This window comes from Macaca nemestrina, chromosome 15, assembly GCF_043159975.1.
Source record: "Macaca nemestrina isolate mMacNem1 chromosome 15, mMacNem.hap1, whole genome shotgun sequence".
Classification (NCBI taxonomy): Eukaryota; Metazoa; Chordata; class Mammalia; order Primates; family Cercopithecidae; genus Macaca; species Macaca nemestrina.
The window spans coordinates 90,503,452-90,529,704 of NC_092139.1; the positions used below are offsets into that span (position 1 = coordinate 90,503,452).

At 49.1% G+C, this 26,253-nt stretch overlaps 1 protein-coding gene and 1 pseudogene across 3 annotated transcripts; one reads left to right on the forward strand and one right to left on the reverse strand.

The window, feature by feature from the left end:
* The window catches only part of LOC105498473 (glutathione hydrolase 5 proenzyme-like), a 63,023-nt pseudogene that overhangs the window by 21,626 nt on the left and 15,144 nt on the right, over positions 1-26,253 (reverse strand).
* LOC139358684 (ral-GDS-related protein-like) lies at positions 6,002-17,074 on the forward strand. 3 transcript variants are annotated; one of them, XM_071080133.1, is made up of 13 exons: positions 6,002-6,142; positions 6,578-6,688; positions 8,756-8,928; positions 10,306-10,499; positions 10,624-10,946; positions 11,715-11,930; positions 12,303-12,406; positions 12,897-12,966; positions 14,528-14,602; positions 15,080-15,154; positions 15,746-15,769; positions 16,120-16,241; positions 16,749-17,074. In XM_071080133.1, the coding sequence occupies exons 1-13, from the start codon at positions 6,002-6,004 to the stop codon at positions 16,786-16,788; spliced, it is 1,668 nt and encodes a 555-aa protein (XP_070936234.1). In that variant the 3' UTR covers positions 16,789-17,074. The 3 variants fall into 3 exon arrangements, with proteins under 3 accessions (XP_070936234.1, XP_070936235.1, XP_070936236.1); XM_071080134.1 differs by lacking the exon at positions 15,080-15,154 and having other exon boundaries at positions 16,749-16,939; XM_071080135.1 differs by lacking the exons at positions 6,002-6,142; positions 6,578-6,688; positions 8,756-8,928 and adding an exon at positions 10,002-10,180.

Consider the following 26,253-nt stretch of genomic DNA (forward strand, 5'->3'; position numbering starts at 1 on the left):
TGTATGTTGCCAAAAACAAAAACAGAATTTTGAAAAGGCAATCAACAGTGTAGATTTGCAGAGAGGGAAACTCTTTGACACTACTGGTGGGAATGTAAATTGATGTACACGCTATGAGCAATAGTCGGCAGTTCCTCCTCAAATGAAAAATACAACTACTATGTCATCCAGCAATCTCAGCACTGGGAAATACAAAGTACATGGATGTATTATGCTCCCTGATTAAAAATGACATAGAAGAGCTATAGTGATCCAAACAATATGGTATTGGCATTAACACAAAAATACAGAACAGACACGACGAGGGAGCCAAATACCAAACCCAAATTCATATATGATAGATACATTAAAAAAAAATACACCCAGGGAATGGGAGACCCCAGGCTGCCTTTTGCCGGGATGCTGAAGTGTCCTGGGGTCTACAGATGCCGCTCACCTGGGCTCTGGATGGTTTCTACTCCATGAGGATTTCCAGAGTTTCCCCTCAGCCACCCTCAGAGTCAGGGGGGCTCCCATGGGCCAGTGACCATCTGTCCCAGTCTTTCGTGTCTTCATGACACACTGCGTGACCTATGTATACTGCAATATGTAGGTGCGTGTATTGAAAGCGTACAGTTAAGATGACCTACAACCAATGCTACTCGAAGTCTTCCAGAGATTTTTCAGATATCCCCAGACCAAAACAAACTAGTGACATTCCATGGTTTTGCAAACCAGAACCAACAACTGCACAGAAACAGCTCCTTATGCACCATCAGACACTCTCCAGACCTGCCCCACATTCACAAACCTAACGAACGAGCATGAACCCAGGCAGTCTTCACTCCTAAGGGCCATTTAACAACCTCTATCAGTCATGCAGCCTTTGATCTGGGCCAGGCTGCCGACATACAGGGGTGAATTGTGCCTCTAATGCTGAGTGTTGCTTCCCCTCACTGGGCTAACCCCCACCCTTGCACCAAGAAGGGTCCCTAGGGAAACTGCTGTTCGACATCCAGGAGCCCATGTGGAATGTTCCAGCAACCTGGATGGCCTCGGCCACCTCTAGTACCAGCCTTTCCCTCTGTGGGGCTCCCTTCCTGGCTCTTGCTCATGAAGGCTGATCTAAAGTGGCTGAGATGTCCTGCTCCCTTAGCCACCCAGGTCACCCTGATGGCATCACACTGGCCAGAGGCAGATGTCTGCATTCAAGAATGAGGTATTCACAGTCCGACTTCCCTGGTGCAGGGGACAATGTCTGGCACCTCCAGACAGCCAGAACCAGGTAAGGAATCCAGCTCTGACATAGCTCAAAGACTCTGTGGCAGACCTGGAGAGATTCTCCAGGCCTGTGTCCTCTCCTGGCTCACTGGATTCTTAGGAGGATTATTGAGACACTGGGCTTAAAGCTCTCAGCCTAGGGCCCAGAATGCCACAGGGAATCAAATCAGGGCGATCAAGGACTGAAAACGTCTCCTTGGCTGGGAATGGGGTATCAGGGTTGCAGAGACAAGGGGCACAGAGTGATGCCTGTACCATCAGAGGATCTGGTCCACCCTGGGCTCCTCAACCTGAGTGTGAGGCCTTGCTGGGACCTGAGCTCACCTGCCCCTTGGGAGTCCATTGTGACTACAGTCCAGCGGGATCAATGTCCTCACTGATGCCAGACAGAAGTCCTGGGAGATGCGGAGGGCATCCTGTAGCAGCAGGCAGTCTGGGTGGTCCACAGGTGTGTGCTTCAGCATGTCCTGGAAAGGGATGAGGTGGTGAATTGAGGGATGTGTTTCCAGGGATCAGTGAGAAGCCCCTGGGGAATGCTCAGTCCTCACCGAGAGAATTCAAAGGGCAGGCCCTCAGGGACCCACACTCATGCCTGCAAAATCTGAACTGAAAATTAGAATCGGAGCAGCAGGGTTGACTCTAAAAGGGCCCCAGCTGGCTTTTCTCCCTGCTGCAGTCTTTACTCTTTTCCCCTGGCAGAGGCAGCCAGGTGGAGGCTCATCTCACCACGCAGCTGGGAGAGACACCCCTCTACCCACCCTGCAGCTGCTCCAAGGATCCTGGAGACAAAAAGACAGGGGTTGGGGAAGCAGGACCTTCCTGCCTCCACCAAGAGAGCAATTGGCCAAATGCCAAGCTCAGTAGCTAAGCTCTATTGAGGCCCTGGCCCTGTTGGCATGGTTACCACAGGCCAGGGAGGCATACTCAGGGCCCAGGATCCCTCTGCCTGACTTTTCAAATGGTCTGTTCTCAGTGACTCTGGTGCCCTCCCACACCGGGCTCAGTCTTCTGAGAAACTCCTAAGCCCTCTCTGGCCCTTCAGGGGCCTTAACACTGGTGCATAGGACCAGGATGCTCTGAGTGACTTACTTGGTCAATGGGCTGGTACAGCAGAGCTGTTGGGGACAGCAGAGAGAAAAAGGACAATGACAATACAAAAAACCACTCAACACCTCAGAGACCAGTTTTTTCCCCCACCCACCTTGCTCCCCCCGTGAACACCTGCTTGCAGGAAGCCAAAGAGGGTCCACAGCAGCCTCCACCTCTGTTATCACTCCCAGGGCAGACCAAGCAGCAAGAACAGGTGACACACAGCCCTGGTGACCGTGTCCCCTCTCTACCCATGCCTATTCTCCCATCAGACTTGGCTTCTTCGAGGGCTGCCCCAGTCCTGTCCAGGCCTTACCTGGCTCAGAGCAGATGATCCCCTGCACCTCCCACCCTGAATCACACGGCTACACCCAGCACATGCTACAGAGGCCCAGCACACTCTGGGTCACATCCAGAAACTCTACAGTAGGGGAGGGGACACGCTGTTTCCCAGGAAGGGCAGCTCCCCAAGCCTGGTCATTCTCAGACTCCTTCAGTCAAAGGCCGGCCACAGCCAGCTGGGATCGCCACGCTTCACGCTGACAAACATAACTGGCCTTGCCTCCCCTATGGGAAGAGACCCCTGCACACAGCCTCAAACCCAGACATAACAGGACAGGACAGGCTGGGCGCTAGGGAGGCCAGCCAGATCTCCACACAAAGGCTCTGCTCTTAAGCAGGAGGCAGCCTCAGGTGCAAAAGTTTCCTGAAGCAACTCAGGTCAGGCCTCACATACAAGAGCCCCAGAGGCTGCAAAAGCACCAGCTCAGCCAGCCAAGAACCCAGGGCCACACCCTTCTGAAACCCAGACACCAAGTGAGGATCGCTGGGATTCAGCAGAACAGGAGGACGTGACAGCTGGCGGACCAACACTTCCCAACACCCTTCCAGCAAGCAGCTGCACCCCTCCTGATGCGAGTCACCTCACTTCGGTCCTGCACCTGGATGCCTCTGTCCAGGGTAGCATATTTGGCCTCCTGTCATACGAGCAGTGAGAGGCAGGATGGTGGTCTGGGAAGAAGGATCCTAGACTGGGTGTCCCATAGGACCAGGTTGTGACAGATCCCACAGCCAACACTCATGCCCCAGCCAACCCCCAAACCCAATAGCTCCCCAAAGCCCTTGATGTAAATAGCCTGTGCACTGCTAAGTAGACACCTCAGGGAACAATCTGATGGCTGTGAAGAAGATGCAGCCTCAACAGGGTTCCACAAGCCTTCTACAAGCAAAGCCTTCTTTGTTTGGGTGCCTATTCAAAGCACTAGGGAAGATCTTAAAAGATAAATTCAGCATTGTGGGAGGCAGAGGCAGGAGTACAGATTGAGGTTAGGACTTTAAGACCAGCCTGAGTGCAATGGTGAGACCCTGTCTCTACAAAACACAAAAATTAGCGTGGCATGATGGTACATGCCCATAGTCCCACCCACTTGGGAGGCTGAGAAGGGAGGATTCCTTGAGCCTGGGAGGTCAAGGTTGCAGTGCCCATGATCATGCCACTGTGTTACAACCTGGGCCACAGCACAAGATCCTGTTACAATCAAACAAACAAACAAAAAGCTAAAGATGCCTGTTTTCTGCCCCATCAAATAAACCCAAATCTCTGCGGGGTGACACAGGGTATTCACATTTGTAAATATCTCCTTTGCTGAAGTAAATGTATAGTAATGGCTGAAAACCACTGAGTTATGTAAATACACTTCCTATGACTTATTTGTAGCCCTTTCGTGTCTAGCAATTTCTACAGACCCTCTCCGTGGGCTTTGGAAGCCGGAATGGGCAGGGCCAGGTGTGAGGTGTCCTAGCACACTGAGGCTAGAGCACAGCTCCCAGCTCAGGGGGACCCATTTCTGAGGCTAAGGCACCCACCAGGGACTCAGCCTATCTTCAGAGGGAAAATCACACCTCAGAACCCCAGAGACCCAAAAGAAAGCTCGAATTTGGCAGATACCTGCCAGTGGGTCCCGGAGCGGCAGCCCCAGGGAAAACCGCCATTGCACTGTCAGCTCCCTCCAGCCTTCTCTCAGGTCCCAGCGGGTGGAGGTCTCTGACTAAGCTCAAAGGTCTCAACAAACGGCGGGTTGAACCTCAGAGGAGTTATTAACAGGCCTATAGTTACCTCAAGACTCCACCTGACCAGGGCCAAAAATGAGTCCTGGGAGGGCAGCCAGGAAGACAGCAGAGCAGAGAGGAAACACAGGGAGAGGGGCCCTGGGACCACGTCGGATATGGAGGAAGCCAGGGGAAGGAGGGCAGCCCTCAGGATTGTGCTCCCCATAGGCCCTGCATGTCTGTGTCCCCTGAGAATTCAGGGTGAGGAGCTCACTCTTGCCCTTCACCTGTTCCTGGGCTCTGGCAGGCTGGCCTGCTTCCTGCCCCAGCCTCACCCACTCTCCCCACTCCTCACCACTGATGTGGGCAAGTTGATCTCTCTGGTTTGCTGGCCTCTCACTCTCTGCCCAATGGCACCGAGTTAACTTCTTTGCATGCTTTATTTTCTGTGATTAAAAAGGGAAGCAATTCTCACTAACACCATTTCTCAGAGGAGAAAACAGGCACAGGGATGTTCTATGACTTCCTCATGGTCACCAAGCTACAAGTGGGAGCTGGGCTTTGAATGGAGGTCTACCCATGCTCCTAAATTTGAGCCGTCCTCCAAAGAAAGGACAGCATTGTAAAAGCTCAGTGAATGTGGCAGGAGACTTCACTAAAGCCTGACCAGGCTGGTACCCTGATATCCAACTTCCAGCCTCCAGAACTGGGAGAAACATAATTCTGTTTTTGATGAGCTCCCCAGGCTATGGCTCTTTGTTGTAACATCCTGAACTACCCCAGAAGTGCGATTCCATCATGTGTGTCCTATTCCATCATTCAGAAGGGAGTCACTAAGCCCTCAGTGCTGTCTTTGTGGATGCTGCCCACCCTCGGCTGAGATGGGGCACAGGGTCTGGGTCTAAATAAAATGGGAAGGCACTGGAAGGTGAAATGTCAGAGGAGGAGGATGTCTGAATTTCATTTAATCTCAACCTCTACTGGTGCATCATGAAAGACGAGGCCCAGAGCAAAAGTGTCTTCTCCTGAGACCACACTGTGGACCCCAGGCCCACTGGAGTTGTATTGCATGCTACCTCTCAACGCTTCTTGTATTTCTTCCATCTGTAACTGTGTGCAATATCTACAGGGAACATCACATCATGAGTTTTATAAGATCTATCTCAAACACACCTCATGAGTTCCCTAGGAAGGAGATGCTAGCATAACCCCCATTGTGCATGCTGGGAAGGCCCCAAAACACCAAAGGAGTTCTCTAGGGTCTCACAACTGCTAAGATAAAGGTTGTTTGACCCAGAACTGTCTCCTTAAAACTGGGACCCTGGTTACATCCAGGTCTTCCCAAGGTGCCGAAGGGGCACACTTTGGCATAATGGTGAAAGGTAAGGAGTTGATGGGGGAGGGTGAGCGGCCAGAAGCCCAATGAGGCCTTTGAGTAGGTCTTATGGAAAGGAGGAGCTTACAGGATGGAACCTACAAGATGTGACCTCACTTCCTTGCTGACAGACCCCAACAGAACTTAGAATTCTGGTAACTAGGCACCCATATTATACACACAGCCCCATTTCCAGCTCAGTTGTTAGTTGACACCCAAGGGAACAACATGTTCTCTTGCTGTGTCCCGACGTGCTGCCGACCTCCTCGTCGCAGAAGAGGCCAAAATGAGAGTCTTTCTCGAGAATATAGACATTGGTTCAACCCTCACCCTCGACGCCTCTGGCCATTTGCCAGAAGGCACCCACAGGTAACACAGGACCCAGGGCAGGCCCATCCAGGCCAGGCCTCAGCTGTGTCCATCAGGGCAGCGCTGAGCCCCTCCCCATGTGTTTGGGGGAAACAGGAGAAGAGGGGCCCTCCCTGGACAGGAGCAGGTAGGTTGTTGGGGGTTTGGAGCCTGATAGGTATGTCAGGTTCACAGCCCAGGCCATGCCTTCAGGATGGGAAGGTGAGTTTCGAGGACATAGTTTGTCTGCTCAGATCTGAATCCCAAGACCTCAAGCTTCATCTGCCAGAGACGTCAACATCCTCTGGCTGGAGGTCTATATAAATGCTCCTATGTGCCAAATCCTGTTGCGGAAGGGGGCGCCAGGGAGGAGTTCTAATGGGGTATCCCACTATGGGGTCAGCCAGACAGGCCACTGACACCTCTTGGCCCGGCTCTCGGGCACTCTCTTTGCAGAGCTCCACACAGCAGATCAAGCAGGAGCTGTTGGATGGATTCCATTTCTCCATCTTCTTCAAAGAAGGGCAGGGGCCCCCTGCTACCAACCACGGCCAGTGCTGGTCTGGGGTGAGATTGGGCACAGAAGGGTCTCCATAGACAGGGACTCCAGAAAACCAGGGTGGACCCAGGACTCAAATACGAATATGGGGACTCGCTAGGCTCTGTCCTAGGGCTTTCACACTTGAGTGAGCCACTGTCCTCTCCCAAAGGAATCTGGCTGCCATTAGTCCCCAGTGGCAACTTGGTTACAGGCAAAGTCCCTTTCACCTATCAGAGGAAGATCAGAGAAAATCCTTCTGTTTTCGCTTTATACTATGCCAGGAGTATCCCAGCATGTTGCTATAAGAATTGGGTACAATGGTAACACTGTAGAAACATACTCATACTGTTGTCATTTTAACTCCCCACCCTAAGTGTATCTCCGGCAACAGGCAGCTCCTCTGCCCTGCCGACCTCTTCCAGGACTTAAAATCCACCACTTCTACACAAACGAGTTGGGGGGGTGGTGATTACAACAAAAGAAGGTGAAGCTACTCTATGCATCTGTCTTTAAAGTGTCATCTCAGAGAACGCATCCCTGCAGACCCACTGGGCAGGAGCTGCACCCTCGCATGTCACTGTAATATTCCTTAACGGAGGCCCTGTTCCACAGTGGGTCAGCCTCTCAGTGCTGGTGGAGCCTGTCATGATAAAATTCCCTATCTAGGCAGCCTTTCTATAGGCAGCATAATCCTAAGTGTGTCCTAATAGGCTGGAGCAGTTTCCCAGGGCTGCCATAACATGCCATGCTGACTGAAGGGCTTAACCACAGAAATCTGGTTCCTCACAATTCTGGAGACTGGAAGCCCAATGTCAAGCTGTCAGTCTGGGGTGGTTTGTCTGGGCCTCTCTCCTTGCCGTGGAGATGGCTGACTTCTATCTCGGTCAGCACAGGGTCTTCTCTTGAACTTCTCTGTGCGCTGCCCACCTCTCCTTGTAAGAACCCCAGGCATATTAAATTAGGGGCCACCCTAATGAACTCACTTCACCTGAATTACCTCTTGGAGAACTCTGTGTCCCAACACAGTCACATTCTGAGTCTCTGGGGTTGAGAATAGAAACAGTTACATTTGGGGGAGGGGACACAATTCAACCCATAAAATACACAAATCCCCTGCGGAAGACACACACCCGGGAAAGGGAAATCTGGGTGAAAGGATGTGCAGATAGCAAGTTTCAACAGCTCTAGCCAGCTGACTTTCCAAAAGGGCTCCAGCTGCTCACACGGTCACCAGCAGCCTCTGAAGGTAGCTGCTTCTTTGAACACAACCTCCCCTGAATACTAACATGCTCTTAACTTTCTGCCAATCTGCTGTCTGTGTAGCAGAGAAAATTACCTTGTTTCATTTCCAGTTTCAAACCTACATTTCCGTAACCTTTCCCGGTTTCAATACCTGCCTGCGTTTTCTCTTCCACAAGCCACCTGGCAGATCCTAGGCGTTGGGATGCGCTTCCTCCCACCCTGGAGTCTTCCGGCATTTTCCCCTTGGCCAGGGCTGGGATGGCCATAGCTGTTTCTCCAGATTCACATTCGTGTTAAAGAACAAAAACAATCATATACTTTTAAGTCAAAGGCTTCTTCTAGAGCATCTTGTCTGGTGCGCTGTCACTAAAATAAGGAGTGGATGAGACCTCCCCAGGCCCTTCCCTTCCATACAGAAGCGGAGCCTCAGGTGGCCTAGAGGGAATTTCATCCAGTCCTCCCTGTGGAAGGTGCTCTCCTCTGACCCGGGTGCTGCTGAGCAAGCATCTGACATCCAAAACCCCGCATCTCCTCTTCTCCACCATGAGGGTGATTTTTGAGGATTGCAGGGATGATGCTCTTCATGCAGGCTGTTGATACAGAGGGTGCTATTGCCCCACAGCTGACATTCACCGTGCCGATGCCTTGAAGGCATGAATCATTTTATCCTTCTCCATCCTCACATGCAATTTTACCTTGAAAGCCTAGAACCCTTTTCACCATGGGCACCCAGGGTCTCCACATGCACAAGTCCCTGAAGGGTTGATGCTTCTTGGAGTGATTACCAGAGCCCGGTCCTGTGGTGGTTCATGGTGTTACACTGACTCCCATGTCCCTCCTTGTCCCCCTAGTATGAAAATGAGATCTGCAGGATGCCAACTTTCCAGCCCAGCACAGGGGAGAAGCTATTGGAGTCCCTGGTTCCAGCCTTTCTAACTAAACCCATCTCCTCCTATGCCACCTGCCTGGGTCCCTCCTGGGACTTTATCACCGTGCCACACTTTTTGGAACTACTGGTTAGAAGGTGAGTGTCCATCCTCTCCAAGGCATGGAGGTGCCTCTGTCCCCTACTGGCTGTGTCTTGAAGATGCACCTCTTGGAGCCTCAGTTGGCTCCTGTGGAACAGGGAGTAATGAGAAGATGAAGCTCACAGGGCTCTTGTAGGGACTGAATGATCTAAGACACAGCAAACAAAGGGGTCCCTAGAGCCTAAAACTCTGGACAATCTGCTGTGGGTGCTGTGATTCATGTTTATTACTTTTCTCTTCCCACTCACTGAAGCAGCTCTCAGCATTCTGCCGCAATGGCCCATCTCTCTTGCTGTTTGGAAAGGCACATACAAAGCAAGTCTGCAATGGCATTGCTAAAGGATGTCTGCGTTTCCTTCTGGCTGGACTTTCTCCTTGACACAGACAGAAGAGGGGTCCCTTCATGCTGAAAAAGGAGCCACAGGCCCACTCAGACATCTGGAGAGGCTCACTGGGTTCTCCAATGGTTGGGGTTCACTCATTCAACACATACATACAAAACACCTCATTTGTGCATCGTTCTTCTTGTGACTTGGCCTAATTTCATAAACAAGGCAGATGACAATCCCTGGGCCTCAATTCTACTCAGAGTCAGGTGCTCACAGTAGACAGAATAAACAAATCATATCTACAGAATGTTAAGAGGGGAAACCCTCATGGCCTCCTCTACGTATGGTGGCATCCTCCCAGATCCTGACTAGAATGACGGAGCCCAACAAGTATAAACTGGGGGGACTTAGGGTTCTGAAAGGCCTCTTCACCCACAAAACATGGGGGGAAATATGTGGACTCTGGCTGGGGAGAGAATAAAGGAGCCCTGGGGTTCATGTCTTATAATTCCCACAACAAGGCTGACATTTGGGAACTTCCCCTGCAAGAAGCAAATAGTGAGTTCTGTAAATGGAGACTTAGGTCTCCTGCAAAGGAGAGGTGAGGCTGGGGCCACAAGTGGCCACTGAGAGACCCATCCCCAGCACTGTGGCTTCCCAGCTCTCCCTGTCCTCCTCCACCCAACATCTGCCCCTACCCTCCTAACCCCAGGACCAGGGGAACCAAAGCTGGAGCTTTGATGAGCAAGCTGCTCACAAATCTGCCTGGAGCTGCAGTCTTGAGTGCCCAGGTGCACAGTGCTGTGCTCCAGGGCCATTGGAAAGAGAATGTCAGTGGGACGCCGGGGCACACAAGGGTCTGTAGAGCCCTGTTGCATGGCCAGGTCTGCCCCATCCAGGACAGCACTGATGGCTTGGGGTAGGGTGGGGCTGTCCTCTACACAGGCAGCAAGAGGCCAGGGACCCAGAACCACGCAAGGGTGCCCTGGAGGGTTGTGTGGGAGAAGGCCAGGCCTCTGACTCAGCTGTCCACTCCATCACCAGCACCACCACCTCCATTTTGTTCACCTGGCCCCCTGAAAACACCTCAGTTTGCTGCCAGGCCCTGCAACGGTCATCTTTCTGGATAAAGCTGGCCTTCAGGACCTTCGCCTGGCCTGGACTGGGCGTGGAGGACCATCAGGAAATTGTCCTAGGCCAGTTGGTGCTTCCGGAGCCCAAGGAGGCCAAGCCAGATGGTGAGAAGACTTTCTGGGGGTGGTGTTTTGGGGCTATAATTCCCTTAAATTCCATCCAGGCATTTCTATACTTGGAAATCCCAGTGAAGAGTGACTGCAATGGTGACCTTTTCTCCTTTTCCAGATCCTGCTCCACCTCCTGGGCAACATGCATTAACAATGCTGGCCCTGGAGCCAGCACCACCACTGCTGGCGGACCTGCGGCCTGCTCTGGAGCCAGAGTCACCTGTAGCCCTGGATGCACCAGGATATCTACATTCAGCATCAGCATCAGCATCAGCACCAGGGGAAGGGCCCCCTCCAGGAACAGTGCTGGAGCCACAGTCAGCCCCAGAGTCACCCTGTCCCTGTCCCGGGACTGTCCAGAGCCAACACACTGAGGACCTGCCGGACATCACGACCTTCCCTCCCAGGCTGCTGGCTGAGCAGCTGACCCTTATGGATGCGGTGAGCAGCTGGGCTTTGCAGGCTGTGCCTCTGGCACCAGCTATCTCAGACCAGCCTGTCTCTGAGGAGCGGCCAATGCCCTGGGTCCAATTTCAGCCCCACTGCTTACCAACCATGGGATCTGGATGAGTTTCCTCACCCACAAGCCTTCCCTGTCTGCATGTGGACAGCAGAGATGGGAAATCACCCGTGCCAGCTGCACAGAGTGACTGTGCAGACTGAATGACGGGGGATGGACAGAAAGCAGGACAGGGCAGGTGATCACTGAGGGGCAGGCAGGGCCATGGGTCACTCACCCAGCTGCTCAGGAGCCTCACTACCCTCAGCACTTATTAGGTACCTGATGCATACTAGATTCTATGGCAGACACCCAAACAGAGCCCAAGGTTGCAGCTGCTGCAAGGAAACTGCACCAGTAGGGAGAGAAGGAGTAGAGGGCTGATTGGGATGGGAGGAAGATGAGGCCTCAGGATGGGGAGGCCTGAGCCACCTTCTAGTTCTTGAAGTGAGGATGGCCTGGGAGAAAATGTCACTCTCTCTTCCCACCCTTGTTGGTTTCTGGGACATGATGCATTCAGGGCCCTCGGTGGGCAGAAAACCAAACCCAGGGACTCCCACAAGTCTGGAGCATATTTTAAAGCTTTCTGAGCTCAAGCTCGGTTCCTGCCAGAGACTGTGGATGACTGTGAGCTCAGTCCCTGCCTGGGACTGTGGGTGACTCTGAGCTGGGGTGTGCTGTGTCCATGACACTCTCCTCCTTCCCCAAAGGATCTGTTCAAGAAGGTGGAGCTCTACGAATGCTTGGGCTCCATCTGGGGCCAACGACATCAGAAGGGGAGTGAGCACGTGGCACCCACAGTTTGTGCCACCATTGCACACTTCAACAGGCTCGCCAACTGTGTCACCACCTCCTGCCTCGGGGACCACAGCATGAGGGTCCAGGATAGGGCCAGGGTGGTGGAGCACTGGATCAAGGTGGCCAGGGTAAGCCATGGTTGGGCCTTGGGATTCCCTCTTTAAAAATGGGGAACTGCCTCTTCTCCTCCATCGGCTTTCAAGATTGGCATCTGTATCTCTAGCCTGAGCCCTACACATCCCCTAGGCCCTTCTTCTCTGAGCTTCCCTGACCTTGACCCCCATGGCCCAGTGGTGGTTGCTCACGTCTGACCTGGGATCTTCCTTGGGTTGAACTGAAATCTTTCTAGATGAGTGACATTCACTCAGCCCCAGGTGTACCCTCCTGAGGCTCCCTGGGCCTCTGCTTCATTCAGGAAGGGAGATCTCAGCAGAGGGGGCTGAGGCTGAAGTGGGTTGGACTCCAACTCTAGACCTCACAGCTCACTCTTCCCTCTCCAGGAGTGCCTACGCCTCAACAACTTCTCCTCGGTGCACGCCATCGTCTCTGCTCTGCGCAGCAACCCAATACATCGGCTACACAAGACGTGGGCAGGAGTGTCCAGGTGAGGAGCTCCCTCCACGGGAGCACCAGTGTTGACTTAGGGACCCATAGGTCTCCCCATGTGCCCTCAACGACTCTGAAAAGTTCTTGGAGAACAGGGACGCTGGAGGCAGGGATGGGCTGGTGGGTGTGGTCACTAAGCTGCCCTGGACTCCTAGGCAGGATTTCTAACTCAGGAGTAAGGTTTTTTAACCATCAGGAACAGACTGGAGCCAACTGGAGGCTTTCAGGTGTTTGTACCCAGCAGTGGAACTGTGTCCAGCTGGAAGTTAACTGTGAACACGCAGGGCTCATGTGAAGTGGAGATGGGCCAGGGGAGGAGCATGACAGTCCCACCCTGGTCCTCTGGAGCCCTTGTCATCAGATGACCCCACTGGAAACTCTCACGCAGGAAGCTGAGATTCACTGGGTTTTCAAACAAAAGGGATTGGAATTCACAAATCTCCCCCGTGATTCCCAAATTTATCCTTTTTTCTTTCTTCTATCAATAGCAAAAGCTCAAAATATCTAAAAGAACTCTGCAAAAAAGACACTGCAGTGAAGAGGGACCTGCTGATCAAGGTACAGTGGAGTCTGGGAGATGTGGGACAAGTGTTTAAGGGTCAGAGGAAAGAGTGAGTTTGGAAGGGCATTGATCCCGGTGTGCAGTGGTTATTTTGTAATGTTTTGACTTACCTACTAAAAGTGGACTTGAAAAATTCCCTCCATGCCTACTTTGGGCAAACAGGAGGAGAGGTGTGTGGGTCGATGGGCACGTGGGGGCACGGGGGCAGCAGGCCCTGGAAATGGGATGTGGCAATGGCTGCTGGGCTTCTGAGTGAGGGTGATGAGCTGCAGCATTAGCAGGACTCTGGCTCCCATGCTGGTCCATGCTGCTGGCATGGAGCTTCCTCCAGGCTGGGGGGTGGTCATGGTAGGTGGGACTTTCCTTCTTCCTCAAACTGGCAGCAATTCCTCAGGAAGCCAGGCCTCCGCTGCTGCTTCTGTCTGCAGCGCACCTCCATGGGCAGGGACTGCAGTCCACACTGGGGGAAAGAGGGAACCACAACAGAGGAAGCTCATATGCCAGGGAGTCCAGTAGACTGCCCAGCGATGGGTCCCAATGGGCAAACTCAGGACAGATGTATGTGTTTGCTGGGACTCCCCACTCTGCCCTTTGCAGACATCTAAAAATGGTCATGTCACAGGATTCTCACCAATTAGCAGTGACACATGCTCATGACAAGTATCTGGGGGATTCATGCAATCCTAGGGGATCCTCCCTGACCAGATCTCAGAAACCTCCATGCAAATGAGAAGGCAACATGCCACCCCACCCAGGATTCTGGAAAACCCTGCCATGTCCGTGAGAGATGTCGCCTCAGGAGGCCACATCCTGAGTGGAGGAAGAGAGTTCTGTGCACGGAACTCCCCTAGGGGATCACTGGAGAGGCCAAACCATGGATTTGGCATGGTGCAAACCCAGTTTGTGTGGCAGAGACTCCAGTGGGGCTCAGATAGGCAGGTGCCACTTAACCAGGTCTCCTAAAATGCCCTGTCCCTTTCCCATCACGACTCTGCAAGGCAGGAGACCTAGACACTCAGAGACTCCAAAGAACAAGACCCTGATGGGTGGTGGTGCTGGGATATGGGGTGAGGGCAGCCGAGACAGAGCCTCCAGGATGGGGAGGAGGTGCCTTCTCTTTTGGGGCCCTGGGGAGTCACTGCCCACTCTTGGTCTCTGTTTCCTTATCTGGAAAATGAAGGGATGCTGAGCCTGTAGTGCAGGCCTCACAGGGTGGAAATGAGGTTCAAGAAAAGAAAGCAATTGGAGGGTGCTCGTGAATGGTTCTTCCTCAGAGGGATGAGGGGGAGAACAATGACAACAGCTACAGGAAACAGTACTCAGGAGGTCCTGTGAGGTAGCTGTGGTTTTCATGGCTCTTTACAGAAAGGAAACAGTCTCAGGGAGGCCTGGCTGCATGATTGGGTGACACACACACGGAGTGTCGAGCTGGCCAGTGGTATGAGCACTGTGCCAGGTGACTCACGCTAGTCCCTGGAGATCCAAGTGTGGAGTGGCTGGGGTGTAACTGGGGGAAGGGAGGAGAGCCTCACTGTCCCTGTACCTGACACCTGGCAGGCGGGGAGCTTTAAGGTGGCCACCCAGGAGAGGAACCCCCAGAGAGCCCAGATGAGGCTACAGAGGCAGAAGAAGGTGAGTGAGACTGTGGCATGGAGGGACCGCAGGGGATCAGAGGACAGGGCTCTTTTCCTCACCAGCTGGAGGCCTCCATATCAACACAGCGGGGGCTTCCTCCCCAGCCCTGCCCTCCTATGGCCACTGGGCCTGGAAAACCTCCATTGGAGAGACCAGAGCAAGGGTCTGGGAAAGCAGAACTCAGAGTGTCCCTAGGGTAAGGCTGGGACCACAGGACCTTGTGACTTGTTAAAATCCCACCATAGAGGTAACTAGGAGTGATTGCCAGACTTGGAGGTCAGCTGGAATAGAGGAGGCAGGGAATTGGGAAAGGCAGCTGAGGGTCTTTGGCTGCTACAACTGGGAGACCTGGGGACAGGGGTTCTGGGACACAGGGGCTGATGGGATTTCATGGGACAGGGCCTTGGGCAAGCACCTGAGGGTCAATACTCATCACCACTACCCCTCCTACCTCCCCACCCCTCCATGGCACAGGGCGTGGTCCCCTTCCTGGGGGATTTTCTGACTGAGTTACACAGGTTGGATTCAGCCATCCCGGATGATCTGGATGTGAGTGAGCCTGGGGCAGTCTGGCTGGGAACCAGGATCCTGAGGCTTGGGAGGAGAGCGGCCTGGACGGAGCCCTTAGATCTTAGCCCTTGGAAAACCTCCTCTCCTGAGAGCCTCATAGCTGCTCCTGTGGGTGGGGGTGTCAGGCCCATCTCATTACCTCTGACTGACAGAGGCTCCATGACAGTCACCAGTCCCTATCTCTGAGTGGTGAAGCTGCAGAGCTGCCTGATTGCAGCGCTGCTGAGGTGTGGGCTGAGCTGGACTCAGCCTCTCCCTAGGGTAGTCCCATAATAGGAGGGTGAAATTGAGCCTTTCCAAGGGCAGGCAATTCCAGGGTAACTGAGCACTTTCTTTCTAAGGGAGACCTCAGTTTCTCTGTCTGTCATCTCAGAGGGTTGGGGCAGAAGGTCCCTGAGCCTCAGCTCCCATGCCCACTGCCCTAGAGCCCGGAGCCTGAGGCAGGTTCACGTTGTGTCATGTGCACATCCCCTGACCCTGGTGGCCCTGGCAGTAATGCAGCATAGGAAGGGATGGGGTGGGGCCGTTGTGGGCCAGGGACCTTTCTGATGGGCTCTATCTGACTTCCAGGGCAACACCAACAAGAGGAGAATGGTGAGCAGCTGGGGCATTCACACTGGATGAGGGTAGGGATGTGGACGTCACAGTCCACCCTGGGCAGGACACTCCCTGGCTCCATCCTCTACATCTTAGTTTTACTGGGAGGGTTTGACACACACAGGAGAAGGAGACCTATCCCAGTGGGGAAAGTGGGAAAGGCACTGGAATGAAAGACCAATTCCTGCAGGAGGGGCTATTTACATCCAACTCTGAGAACAGGCTGGGGGCTGCATGGGGCCCCCTCAGAGAACGGCCCCAGGGACCAGCCCCTTCTCCCTGCCTGCCAAAGGTCCCCTCAGCGTCTTCCACCCAGGCCCTGTCAGCATCCTGCCCTCTGTCTCTAGGAGGTCCGAGTTCTGCAGGAAATGCAGCTGCTCCAAGTGGCTGCCATGAATTACAGGCTTCAGCCTCTGGAGAAATTTGTCACCTGTTTCTCAAAAATGGAGCAGCTCAGTGACAAGGAGAGGTGAGGGCCTGGCACATGGGCAGAGGGTGGGAGAAAGCTCTCCATTTTTTTTTAACATGGTCTGGCTCTGTCGCCCAGGCTGCACTGCAGTGTTACCATCTCTGCTCACTGCAACATCTGCCTCCTGGGCTCAAGCCCTTCCTCAGCCTCCCAAGCAGCTGGGACTACTGCTATCCACCACCATGTCCGGTTGTTCTCCTGTTGTTGTTCTGGTACAGATGGGGTTTCACGATGATGTCCAGGCTGGTCTCAAACTCCTGGCCTCAAGCAATCCACCCACCTCAGCCTCCCAAAGTACTGACAGTACAGGTGTCAGCCACCCCACCTGGCCTAGAGGAGGCTCTCCTGTGGACAGCAGCAGAGAGCCTATGGCCATGACTCCACTGCCAGCATCAAACCTTGTTGCATGGGGACTGCTGGGGACCCAGGATTCCAGCTGGTCAGGCAATGAGAGGGGACCTGATGTGTAGCTCATGGTGGCCTCACAGCTGCCTCTCTGTCCTGCAGCCACAAGCTGTCCTGTCAGCTGGAGCCCGAATCCCAGTAGGCTGGAAACATCCTGCAGTGGCTGGGGCCGCACTGGGATGCTGGCCAGAACACCAGCTCTGCATCATCCTTCACCCAGACCGTGACACCAGGAAACCACATCTAGGTGGCTTGCAGCTCAGCTACATCTTGACCCCACTCCTCAACACCAGCTGCTCCTGCTGGCCAGGATCAGGCCATGGGAGTTTTGCATGTCAGGCGGGAAACCATTTTATGTTTATTTTCTTTAGTGTATAAGTAACGGGTTTTTTCCTTAACTTTCGTTAAAATAAAATTTTAAAACACTACTCAGAATGTTCTATAGTGTTGGAATGAGAACAGTAACTCCAGTGCAGTAACCGTATACCAGTCTTTAGGATTCATAGTCTAGCATGTCACATTGAGGCTATGGCTGAACAAGTCATGGAATAGCGTTTGCATTACACCTGCCAACTGTTTAATGTTTTCCTTCTTTATTCAAATTAATTATTGCTAACTCTGTTTAAGGAAAACAAAAAATAAAACAAACAAACTAAAAAACACTTAAAAACCACAGTATGTCACCCAATCTATGTCACTTGTTCTACTGACCAGTTACTCTCAAACTTAAATTCTAGTTAAATTCAAGTTCCACCAGGTTACTCTACTTTTTTAAGTTGTAAATATTTAATGAATCACTTAAATATTTACTGAAGGGCTGGAGATGGGAGGTAGTTATGCAAGTGGTAGGGCTGGCCTTCTCCAGAAGTCCTGTGCAGAAGGGAGCTGGCCATGAGTCTCCAGGAAACACAGATAAACTTTTCCCACTATGGATCTTCCCAGACTTTCTGACACCTCTCCCCTAAGGGAACATCAAGGAAGGAGAGAATTGTTTGAACCCAGTATCTAAAGGATGTCCCACAGCTTAATTTGAACACAAGCCCCACTGTGGTATATCAGACAAAAACAAGTCAAAGAAATCAACATTTCAGGGTCTGAAATATGATACCCCCAAATCAACACAAAATAAACACTTAAATCCAGTCCTGGAGCCACAAAGCTCCTATAAGAAAAGTGGGAGTTTATTTCAGCAAAACTTGTATCTATGCATGCAGTTTGCAAAAAAGAAAGAAAACAAAAGCAAAAATTATCTATGGCAACAAACCCTTAGACCATGCAATTGATTTGGCAATACTTTTTCTTTCTTATTTTTTGTTCTTTTTGGATGGGACACAAAAATCACTGCTAGCAAATGTGAACACAAACACATGGGACTATACATTATCTTAGAGCTTCCGCATGGGAAAGAGAAACAACGAACCATTAAAGAAGGCATCCTGATGAGTTCATGTCCTTTGTAGGGACATGGATGCAGGTGGAAACCATCATTCTCAGCAAACTATTGCAAGAACAGAAAACCAAACACCGCATGTTCTCACTCATAGGTGGGAACTGAACAATGAGAACACTTGGACACAGGAAGGGGAATATCACACACTGGGGCCTGTGGTGGGTTCGGGGGTTGGGGGAGGGATAGAATAGGAGATATACCTAATGTAAGTGACGAGTTAATAGGTGCAGCACATCAACATGGCACATGTATACATATGTAACAAACCTGCATGTTGTGCACATGTACCCTAGAACATAAAGTATAATAATAATAAAAAAAAGAAGGCATCCTACAGATTGAAAGAAAGTTCAGCAGAATCATATCTGTGAAAGGGGCTGCAATCTAACATGTATGAGAAACTAACACTACTCTAACTCGGAAAATGAACACAACCTAATACCCAAGCTAAAACTGGGCAAAGAACCTGAACAGGCACATCTGAAAAGTAATCAGGGAATTGACTGACAGGTCACAGAGAAGTTGCTCAGTTTCACTAATCCTCACACACATGTCTAAGTGCAAACCACACTCAGATACCTCTCACTCTAATTAGAATGAAACTTACCAAAAACAACAAAAAACCCATACATTCACAGGCAGTGGCCAATGTAGAAATGCAGAAAAAGAGATTTTATACACTATTGGTGAGAATGTACATTACTATACACACGAAGCGGAACAGTGGAAGGTGACTTAAATATTTTACAACTACCCATTCACCTACCAATACCACCACTGGTTATACACAGAAAGCACATGGAATCTGTTATGTTGAAGAGATATCAGCCTTCCTATGGCGACTGAATCACTATGCACAATAGCGAAGGTATCCAATCAACCTACCTGTTCAAGCACAGATAAAGGGATAAAGAAACTGCAGTACACAATGGAATCCTCCTTGGCCATAGAAATCCATGAAACCATGTCATCTGCAGCAATATACAGAAACCTGGAGGACATGACCTTCAAGGAAATGAGCCAGGAAGAGAGAGACAAACACTGCAAGATTTCATGCATGTGAGAATGAGATCAACTTTCTCTCTAAACGACTTTATCTCTTAGAAGTAGAACATTCCACAGTCGTGAAGAGAGCCTGGGGGTTGGGGAGTTGGGGCAGGAACTGGGAAATGGATACAATATTACACTCAGATGACAGGAATAAATTCAGCTGTTCTATTCCACAGTAGGATGTCTAGAGTTAACTGTATCCTACCGTATTTTCCAAAAAAGGCTGAAAAGAAGGATTCTGAATATTGCAACCATAGAGAACTAATAAATAATAACTACACAAGGTAACAGAGACAATGCCTTGCTTTCATTATTACACAAGGTACATATGCACGGATTATAATGTCCCACTCTACTCTTTAATTGTATACCTTTACTAGAGAGCAAATTGGTTTTAAGGACATAGAAATAAACAATGCTGAAGTTCATGTGAGACCAGGAAATGCCCTGCATTTCCAAAGCAATTCTGAGAAATCCAAACTACATTGGATGCATCACACTCCCTGATGTGAAATTTCACTCAAACTCTAGGGACCTGCTTCCACATGGATGAGTGGAAGAGAACAGAGAACCTGAAGTAAACCCACACACCTCATACTACCTGATGCTGGATGAAATACACAATGATAAGTAAAGGGGAAAGAACTCCCTTTTCCATAGTTTTGGGATAAATGGAGAGCCATATGCAGAAGAGTAAGTAACACTAGGCCTCTACTTCTCACTATGTACCAAAGTTCACTCAGATGAATGAAAGATGTAAACGGAAGACCTCAAAGTACAAAAATCCTACAAGAGACCCTAGGAAATACCCTTCTTGACATCAGCTTTGACAAAGCATTTATATGCCTAAGATGCCACATGACATGGTAACAACAGCAATAATCAACATGTGGGACCTAATACACTAAAGAGCCACCACACAACACAAGAAATCACCCACAGAGTAGACAGACAACATACAGGATGAGAGAAAATGTTCCCAAACTATGCGCCTGACCAAGGCCTAATATCCAGAATCTACCTTAAAGACCTTACAGAAATCAATTAGCCAACCCCCCTAATACTTAGTAGGCAATGGATATAAACACACACTTCTCGAAAGATGATGTGAGAGCAACCAACAAATTGAAAATATGCTCAACCTAATTGTCAGAGAAATATAAATCAAAAGCACAATGAGATATATCTCTCGCTGGTCAGAATGGGGGTTACACAGTTTAAAAAAAAAAAGGACACTGGCGAGGCAGCAGAGAAAGGGGACACTGGTCCACTTTTGGTGAAAACGCAAAGTACTTCAGACACCATGGAAAGCACTTCGGAGATTGCTCAAAGAACTTAAACCAGAACTACCATCTGACCCAGCAATCACACCACTGGGGTATACACAGAGGAAAATAAATCCTTCTGTGCAAAACACGCATGCACACAAATGGTCATGGCAGCAGTATTTACAATGGCAAACATGTGAAATCAGCCTAGGTACCGGTCAACAGTGGATCGGAAAAGGAAAATGTGGTACCTATATACCACAAAAAACTAGGCAGGAATTAAAAGAAAAAAGAAGGAAATCATGTCCTTGGCAGCAACATGAAAGGAGCTGGAGGCCATTATCTAAAGAGAAATAAGGAAAACACAGAACACCAAATGCCACATGTTCTCACTTCTAAGGTGGAGCTAACATTGAATACACCCTACCGTAAAAGTGAGAACAACAGACACTGCTGACTATCAGATGAAAAAGGAAGAAGGGATGAGGTATGGGCTGAAGACCTATCTGGTGGGTCCACCCACTGCCTGCATGATAAGGTTGCTTGGACCCCAAGTCTCAGTGTCATGCAATATACCAAAGGCAGTAACTAATCTGCCTTTGTACACTTTAGTCTGTAATAAAGGTGGATATTATGTAATAATTACAAACTTAGAAGTTAAAAGCATGAATGAAAAACACAAACTTCTACAATTATCAAAACAATCTTTTATTTGGCATAAACTAAGAAAGTGGACAGAATGAGTAAACCAAATACTCAACCCCAATTGAACACGTGTTTCAAAAGAACACCAAAAACACACAATGGGCAAAAGAGAGACTGTTCAATAGATGATTTTGAGCAAACTGAATATTCACATAGAAAACACTGAAATAGGACCCTTGTGTCATGCAACACAAAAATCAATGCAAAATACATTAAAGACCTAAAACTCAATTCTGAAACCACACAACTCCTACAAGAAAACATAGGGTGTGCATGTATTTTAGAAAAGAAATCCATGCATGTAGGCTGCTAAAGGCATTAAAAAAACTTTAAAACAAGGAAACACCCATAGACAATGTAATGGCTTGGCATTTTCACTCAAAAGCTGGGGACGTGGTTCCACAGAACAGTGGAACACATTAGAAGACCCAGATATAAACCTGCACATCTGAAACCATCTGACACTTGAAAAAAATCAACAAAAATAAGTGATGGAGAAAGGACTCCCTATCAGTAAGTGGTGCTGGGATAAGTGGCTAGCTAGATGTAGAATAAATAACACTGGGCCCCTGTGTCTCACCATGTATAGAAAATAACTCAAAATGAATCAAAGTTTGAAATGCGAAATCCAGGGTGGGCGCAGTGGCTCATTCCTGGAATCCATGCACTTTGGGAGCCAAAGCGGGTAGATGACTTGAAGTCAGGAGTTCAAGACCAGCCTGGCCGACATAGTGAAACCCTGCCTCTAATAAAAAAACAAAAGTTAGCTGGGCGTGGTGGCGCGTGCCTGTACTCTCAGCTACTCAGGAGATTGAGGCAAGAGAATCACTTGAACCCAGAAGCTGGAGGGTGCAGTGAGCCAAGATCACTCCATTGCATTCCAGCCTGTACAACAGAGTGAGACTCAGTCTCTAAATAAATACATAAATACATAAAAATGCAAGACCTGAAATGAAAAAATCCTGCACGAGAATCTAGCAAATACCCTTCTCAACAGAGGCTTTGGCAAAGCATTTATATGTCAAGTCCCCAAAAGCAATGGCAACAAAAACAATTACTGATAAGTGGGACCTAATACTCAAAAGAGCTGCTGCACAGAACAAGAAACAACCAACAGAGTCAGCACACAGCCTATAGAATGAGGGAACATACTCCCCAACTACGCATCTGAAAAACGTCTAATATCCAGGATTTATCGTAAAGACCTTAAACAAATAAAAAGAAAAAAAACCCAACTTATAAATGGGCATGGGACATGAACACACACTTAAAAGAAGGTGTACCAGTAACCAATGAGCATGAAAACATGTTCGATCTCACTGATCATCAGAGAAATGCAAATCAGAAACATACTGAGATACCATCTCACACTGGTCAGAATGGCAATTATGACACACAGTCCACAACAACAGAGGCTGGTGGGGCAGATGAGCAAAGAAATGCAGGTCCACTGTTGGGGGAAATGCAAACTAGTTCAGACCCCCTGGAGAGCAGTGTGGACATTTCTCAAAGAACCTAAAAGAGAACTACCACCCAACGCTGCAACCCCACTCCTAAGGATCTACCCGAAGGAAAATCCTTCCATACAAAACACGCATGCACTCGTATGTTCATGGCAGTACTACTCACAATGGTAAAGACACGGAATCAGCCTTGGTCCCCATCAGCAGTGGATCAGAGAAAGGAAATGTGGTACATACACACCACGGAACACTACACAGCCATAAAAAACAAATCCATGCCCTTACCAGAAACCTGGGCAGAGCCGCAGGCCATTACGAACAAAAGGCAAGAACAGAAAACCACAATTTTCAAAATAGCTTCAGAGGTCAGTTGTGAATATTCTCTCCACAGAGAAATCATAACTCAAGCTCACAGAGGTGCCAGACACTGCAACTTCATGATGATGCTACGTTTACACAGATCAAATTGTCCCTTGCACTCACTGGTTATACACGCATACTCTACGGCAATGAAACTCTGTCCCATTTTGGTAACATTCATTCTCACCGGAGTAAGATGATATCTGAGTGTGGTTTTGATTGACTTCTCGTGAGGATCAGTAATGTTGATTCAGAATATTTTACCTATGCATCCATCTCAGGTCTTCAGGTCCTTTGCCCAGTCTTACACATCAAATAGAAACAAGTTCACGATAACCTGGCAAACATCTCTAACCACAGCAAAATGTAAATCAAAACCACACTTAGATACCATCTCATTCTAATTGGAATGAGTGTTACAAAAAAAGACAAAATCATTGAAAGAAAGGCAAATGCTGGTATGTGTTTCCAGAGAGAGACAGAGAGACAGAGAGACAGAGAGAGACAGTCTTCTCCACAGTTCGTGAGAAGGTAAACTAGTGCACACGCTACAGAAACCACTTGGAAATTCCTCCAAGCCTTAAAAGACTCCAATTACCATTTCAACCAGCAATTCTACTACTAGAAATACACTCAAAGCCATTGAAATCAGGACACCAAAGATAGACCTACCCACCCATGTGGATTTCAGCACTGTTCCCAAGACCCAGTGTAAGCATCAACCTACCTGCTTATCCACAGACGAAGGGAGAAAGAAGCTGCTCCACATGTACACACCGGGATACTCTTCACACAGAAAAGCACAATGACATCATATCATAGGGAACCACATGGTTGCACCTGGAGGACATGATGGTAAATTAAATGAGCAAAGGGGGAGAGAAACAAACCTGAGTCATCTCACACATGCAGAATCTGAGAAACTCTATCTCAAAGACCTGGCGAGCACAATACTGGTTTCCAGAGATTGGGGGAAAACAGGGGTAATGGGCAGGGATTGTAAATGGGTACAAAGTTACACACAAATGAGAGGAAGAAAATTCTGTTGTTCTATTGCACTGCAGGGTGACCAGGGTTGACAGTATCGGCACATCACTTTCAAGGCAGCTTGATAGAATACTGAAGGTTCTCAGCATAAAGGAATAAACAATGGGAAAAGGTAACAGAATCACTAAGTACCCCGATTTCGTTGTTCCACAAGGTACGCATGGGCCATAATGCCACACTCTACCCTCTCGTTGTATTGATCCTTTACTATGCAATACATTTGTTGAAAGAAATAGAAATAGGCGCTGCTAATATTCATATGAGACCATGAAGTGCCCTGAGTTTCATCCTCAGCAATCCTGAGACATCCAGACTACGTCAGATTTTAAATTTCATGGAAAAGCCACGGACCCACTTCCACACAGAGCAGTGGAACACAAGAGAGGACCAAGAAGTTAAACCACACACTGAAAACCATCTGATCTAACACAGAATCCACAAAAATAAGCAAAGGGAAAAGGACACCCTGTTCAATCACTGATGCTGAAATAAGCGGCTAGCCATGTGCAGAATAACACTAGGCCCCTAACTCCCAACACACACAAAGAGGAACTCAAGATGAATGGAAGATTTCAATGTAAAAACTCAAACTATTAAAATCTTACCAGAAAACTCGTGAAATACCCTTCTCCACATAGGCTTTGGCAAAGCATTTAGATGGCTAAGTCCTGAAGAGCAACGGCAACAAAAACAAAAATTGGCAAGTCAGACCTAATACCTGAAAGAGCTGCTGCACAGCAAGAGAGACTACAACAGAGTAAACAGACAGCGTACAGAATGGGAGAACATGTTCCCAAACTGTGCATCTGACCAAGGTCTAATATGCAGAATCTACAAGGCCCTTCAACAAGTCAACCAGAGGAATAAACAGAAAAAGAATATCCCATTAATATACAGGCCAGGGATGTGAACACACACTTCTCAAAAGTCGATGTACAAGCAACTAACAAATAGGAAAACATGCTCAAGCTCACTCATTAACAGAGAGCTGCCAATCAAAAGCACGACGAGATGCCATCCCACGCAGGTCACAATGGTGAGGACCACACAGACAAAGAACACACGTTGGTGAGGCAGCCAAGGAAAGGAAACACTGGTATGCCTTGGGGGGTATGAAAACTAGTACAGACACCATTGAAAGCAGATCAGGGATTTCTCAAAGAGCTGAAAACAGAACTACCATCTCACCCAGTAAGCCCACTCCTGTGCATCCACCCAAAGGAAAATCAACCCTTCTATCCAAAAGACACAGACACTTGTATGTTCATGGCAGTGTTATTCACAATGTCAAAGACATGGAATCAACCTAGCCATCAACAGTGGATGAGAGACCGGCACAGTGACTCACACCTGTAATTCAAGCACTTTGGGAGGCCGAGGCAGGTGGATCGCTTCAGTTCAGAATTCAAGACCAGCCTCAGCAAAATGATGAAATCCCATCTCTACAATAATACAAAAATTAGCTGGATGTGGTGGCGGGCACCTGTAGTCCTATCTAATCTGGAGGCTGAGGTGGGAGGATCACCTGAGCCCAGAAGGTGGAAACTGCAGGCCATTGTTATAAGTGAACTAAGGCCCAAATAGAAAACCAAACGCCACATGTTCTCACTTGTAAGCGGGAGCTAAACTTTGAATGGACTCAAACATAAAGAAGAGAACAACAGACACCTGGAATGACCACAGACCAATAAGAAAAACAGGGGAGAGGGAGCGTGTGCTGAAGACCCACCCTGTGGGCCCTCTGCTCACTGCCTGGGTTACGGGGTTAATGGGACCCCAAGTCTCAGCGTCATGCAATCAACAGATGTAACTAACTTGCATATGTACCCTTTAAACTATAATAATAAGAGTAGAAAGCATTAAAAAAAATCCAAGGTTAGAACCAAAGAAAACAATAAATGAAAAAACAATCTACTTAATCCAAACAATCCATGACTGTCACAAACACAGAACGAGGACCTAAGTGACAGAAAGAGGCAGCCAAATACTATATTCAACATGATATGTAGGGAACACATTTTTCAAAACCCCAAAAAGACACAATGGGAAAGGGAGAGTCTGGTTCAATTACTGATTTTGAGAAAACTGAATCTCCACAGGAAAAACACTGAAATAGAACTCTTACAATGCACAATACACAAAATCAACACAAAATGAATTAAAGACCTAAACTCAATCTTGAATTTGTAAAGGTCCTATAAGAAAATATAGAGTGGGTATATATTTTAGGAAACCCAGTATCTATGCAAACAAGCTGCAAAAGG

Bases quoted from the DNA above. Each gene is read 5' to 3' on its own strand.
- LOC139358684 (XM_071080133.1), top strand. From the start codon at position 6,002: ATGTTCTCTTGCTGTGTCCCGACGTGCTGCCGACCTCCTCGTCGCAGA. The intron at 15,770-16,119 runs GTGAGCAGCTGG...CTCTGTCTCTAG, and splicing joins ACACCAACAAGAGGAGAATG to GAGGTCCGAGTTCTGCAGGA. The intron at 16,242-16,748 runs GTGAGGGCCTGG...TCTGTCCTGCAG, and splicing joins CAGCTCAGTGACAAGGAGAG to CCACAAGCTGTCCTGTCAGC.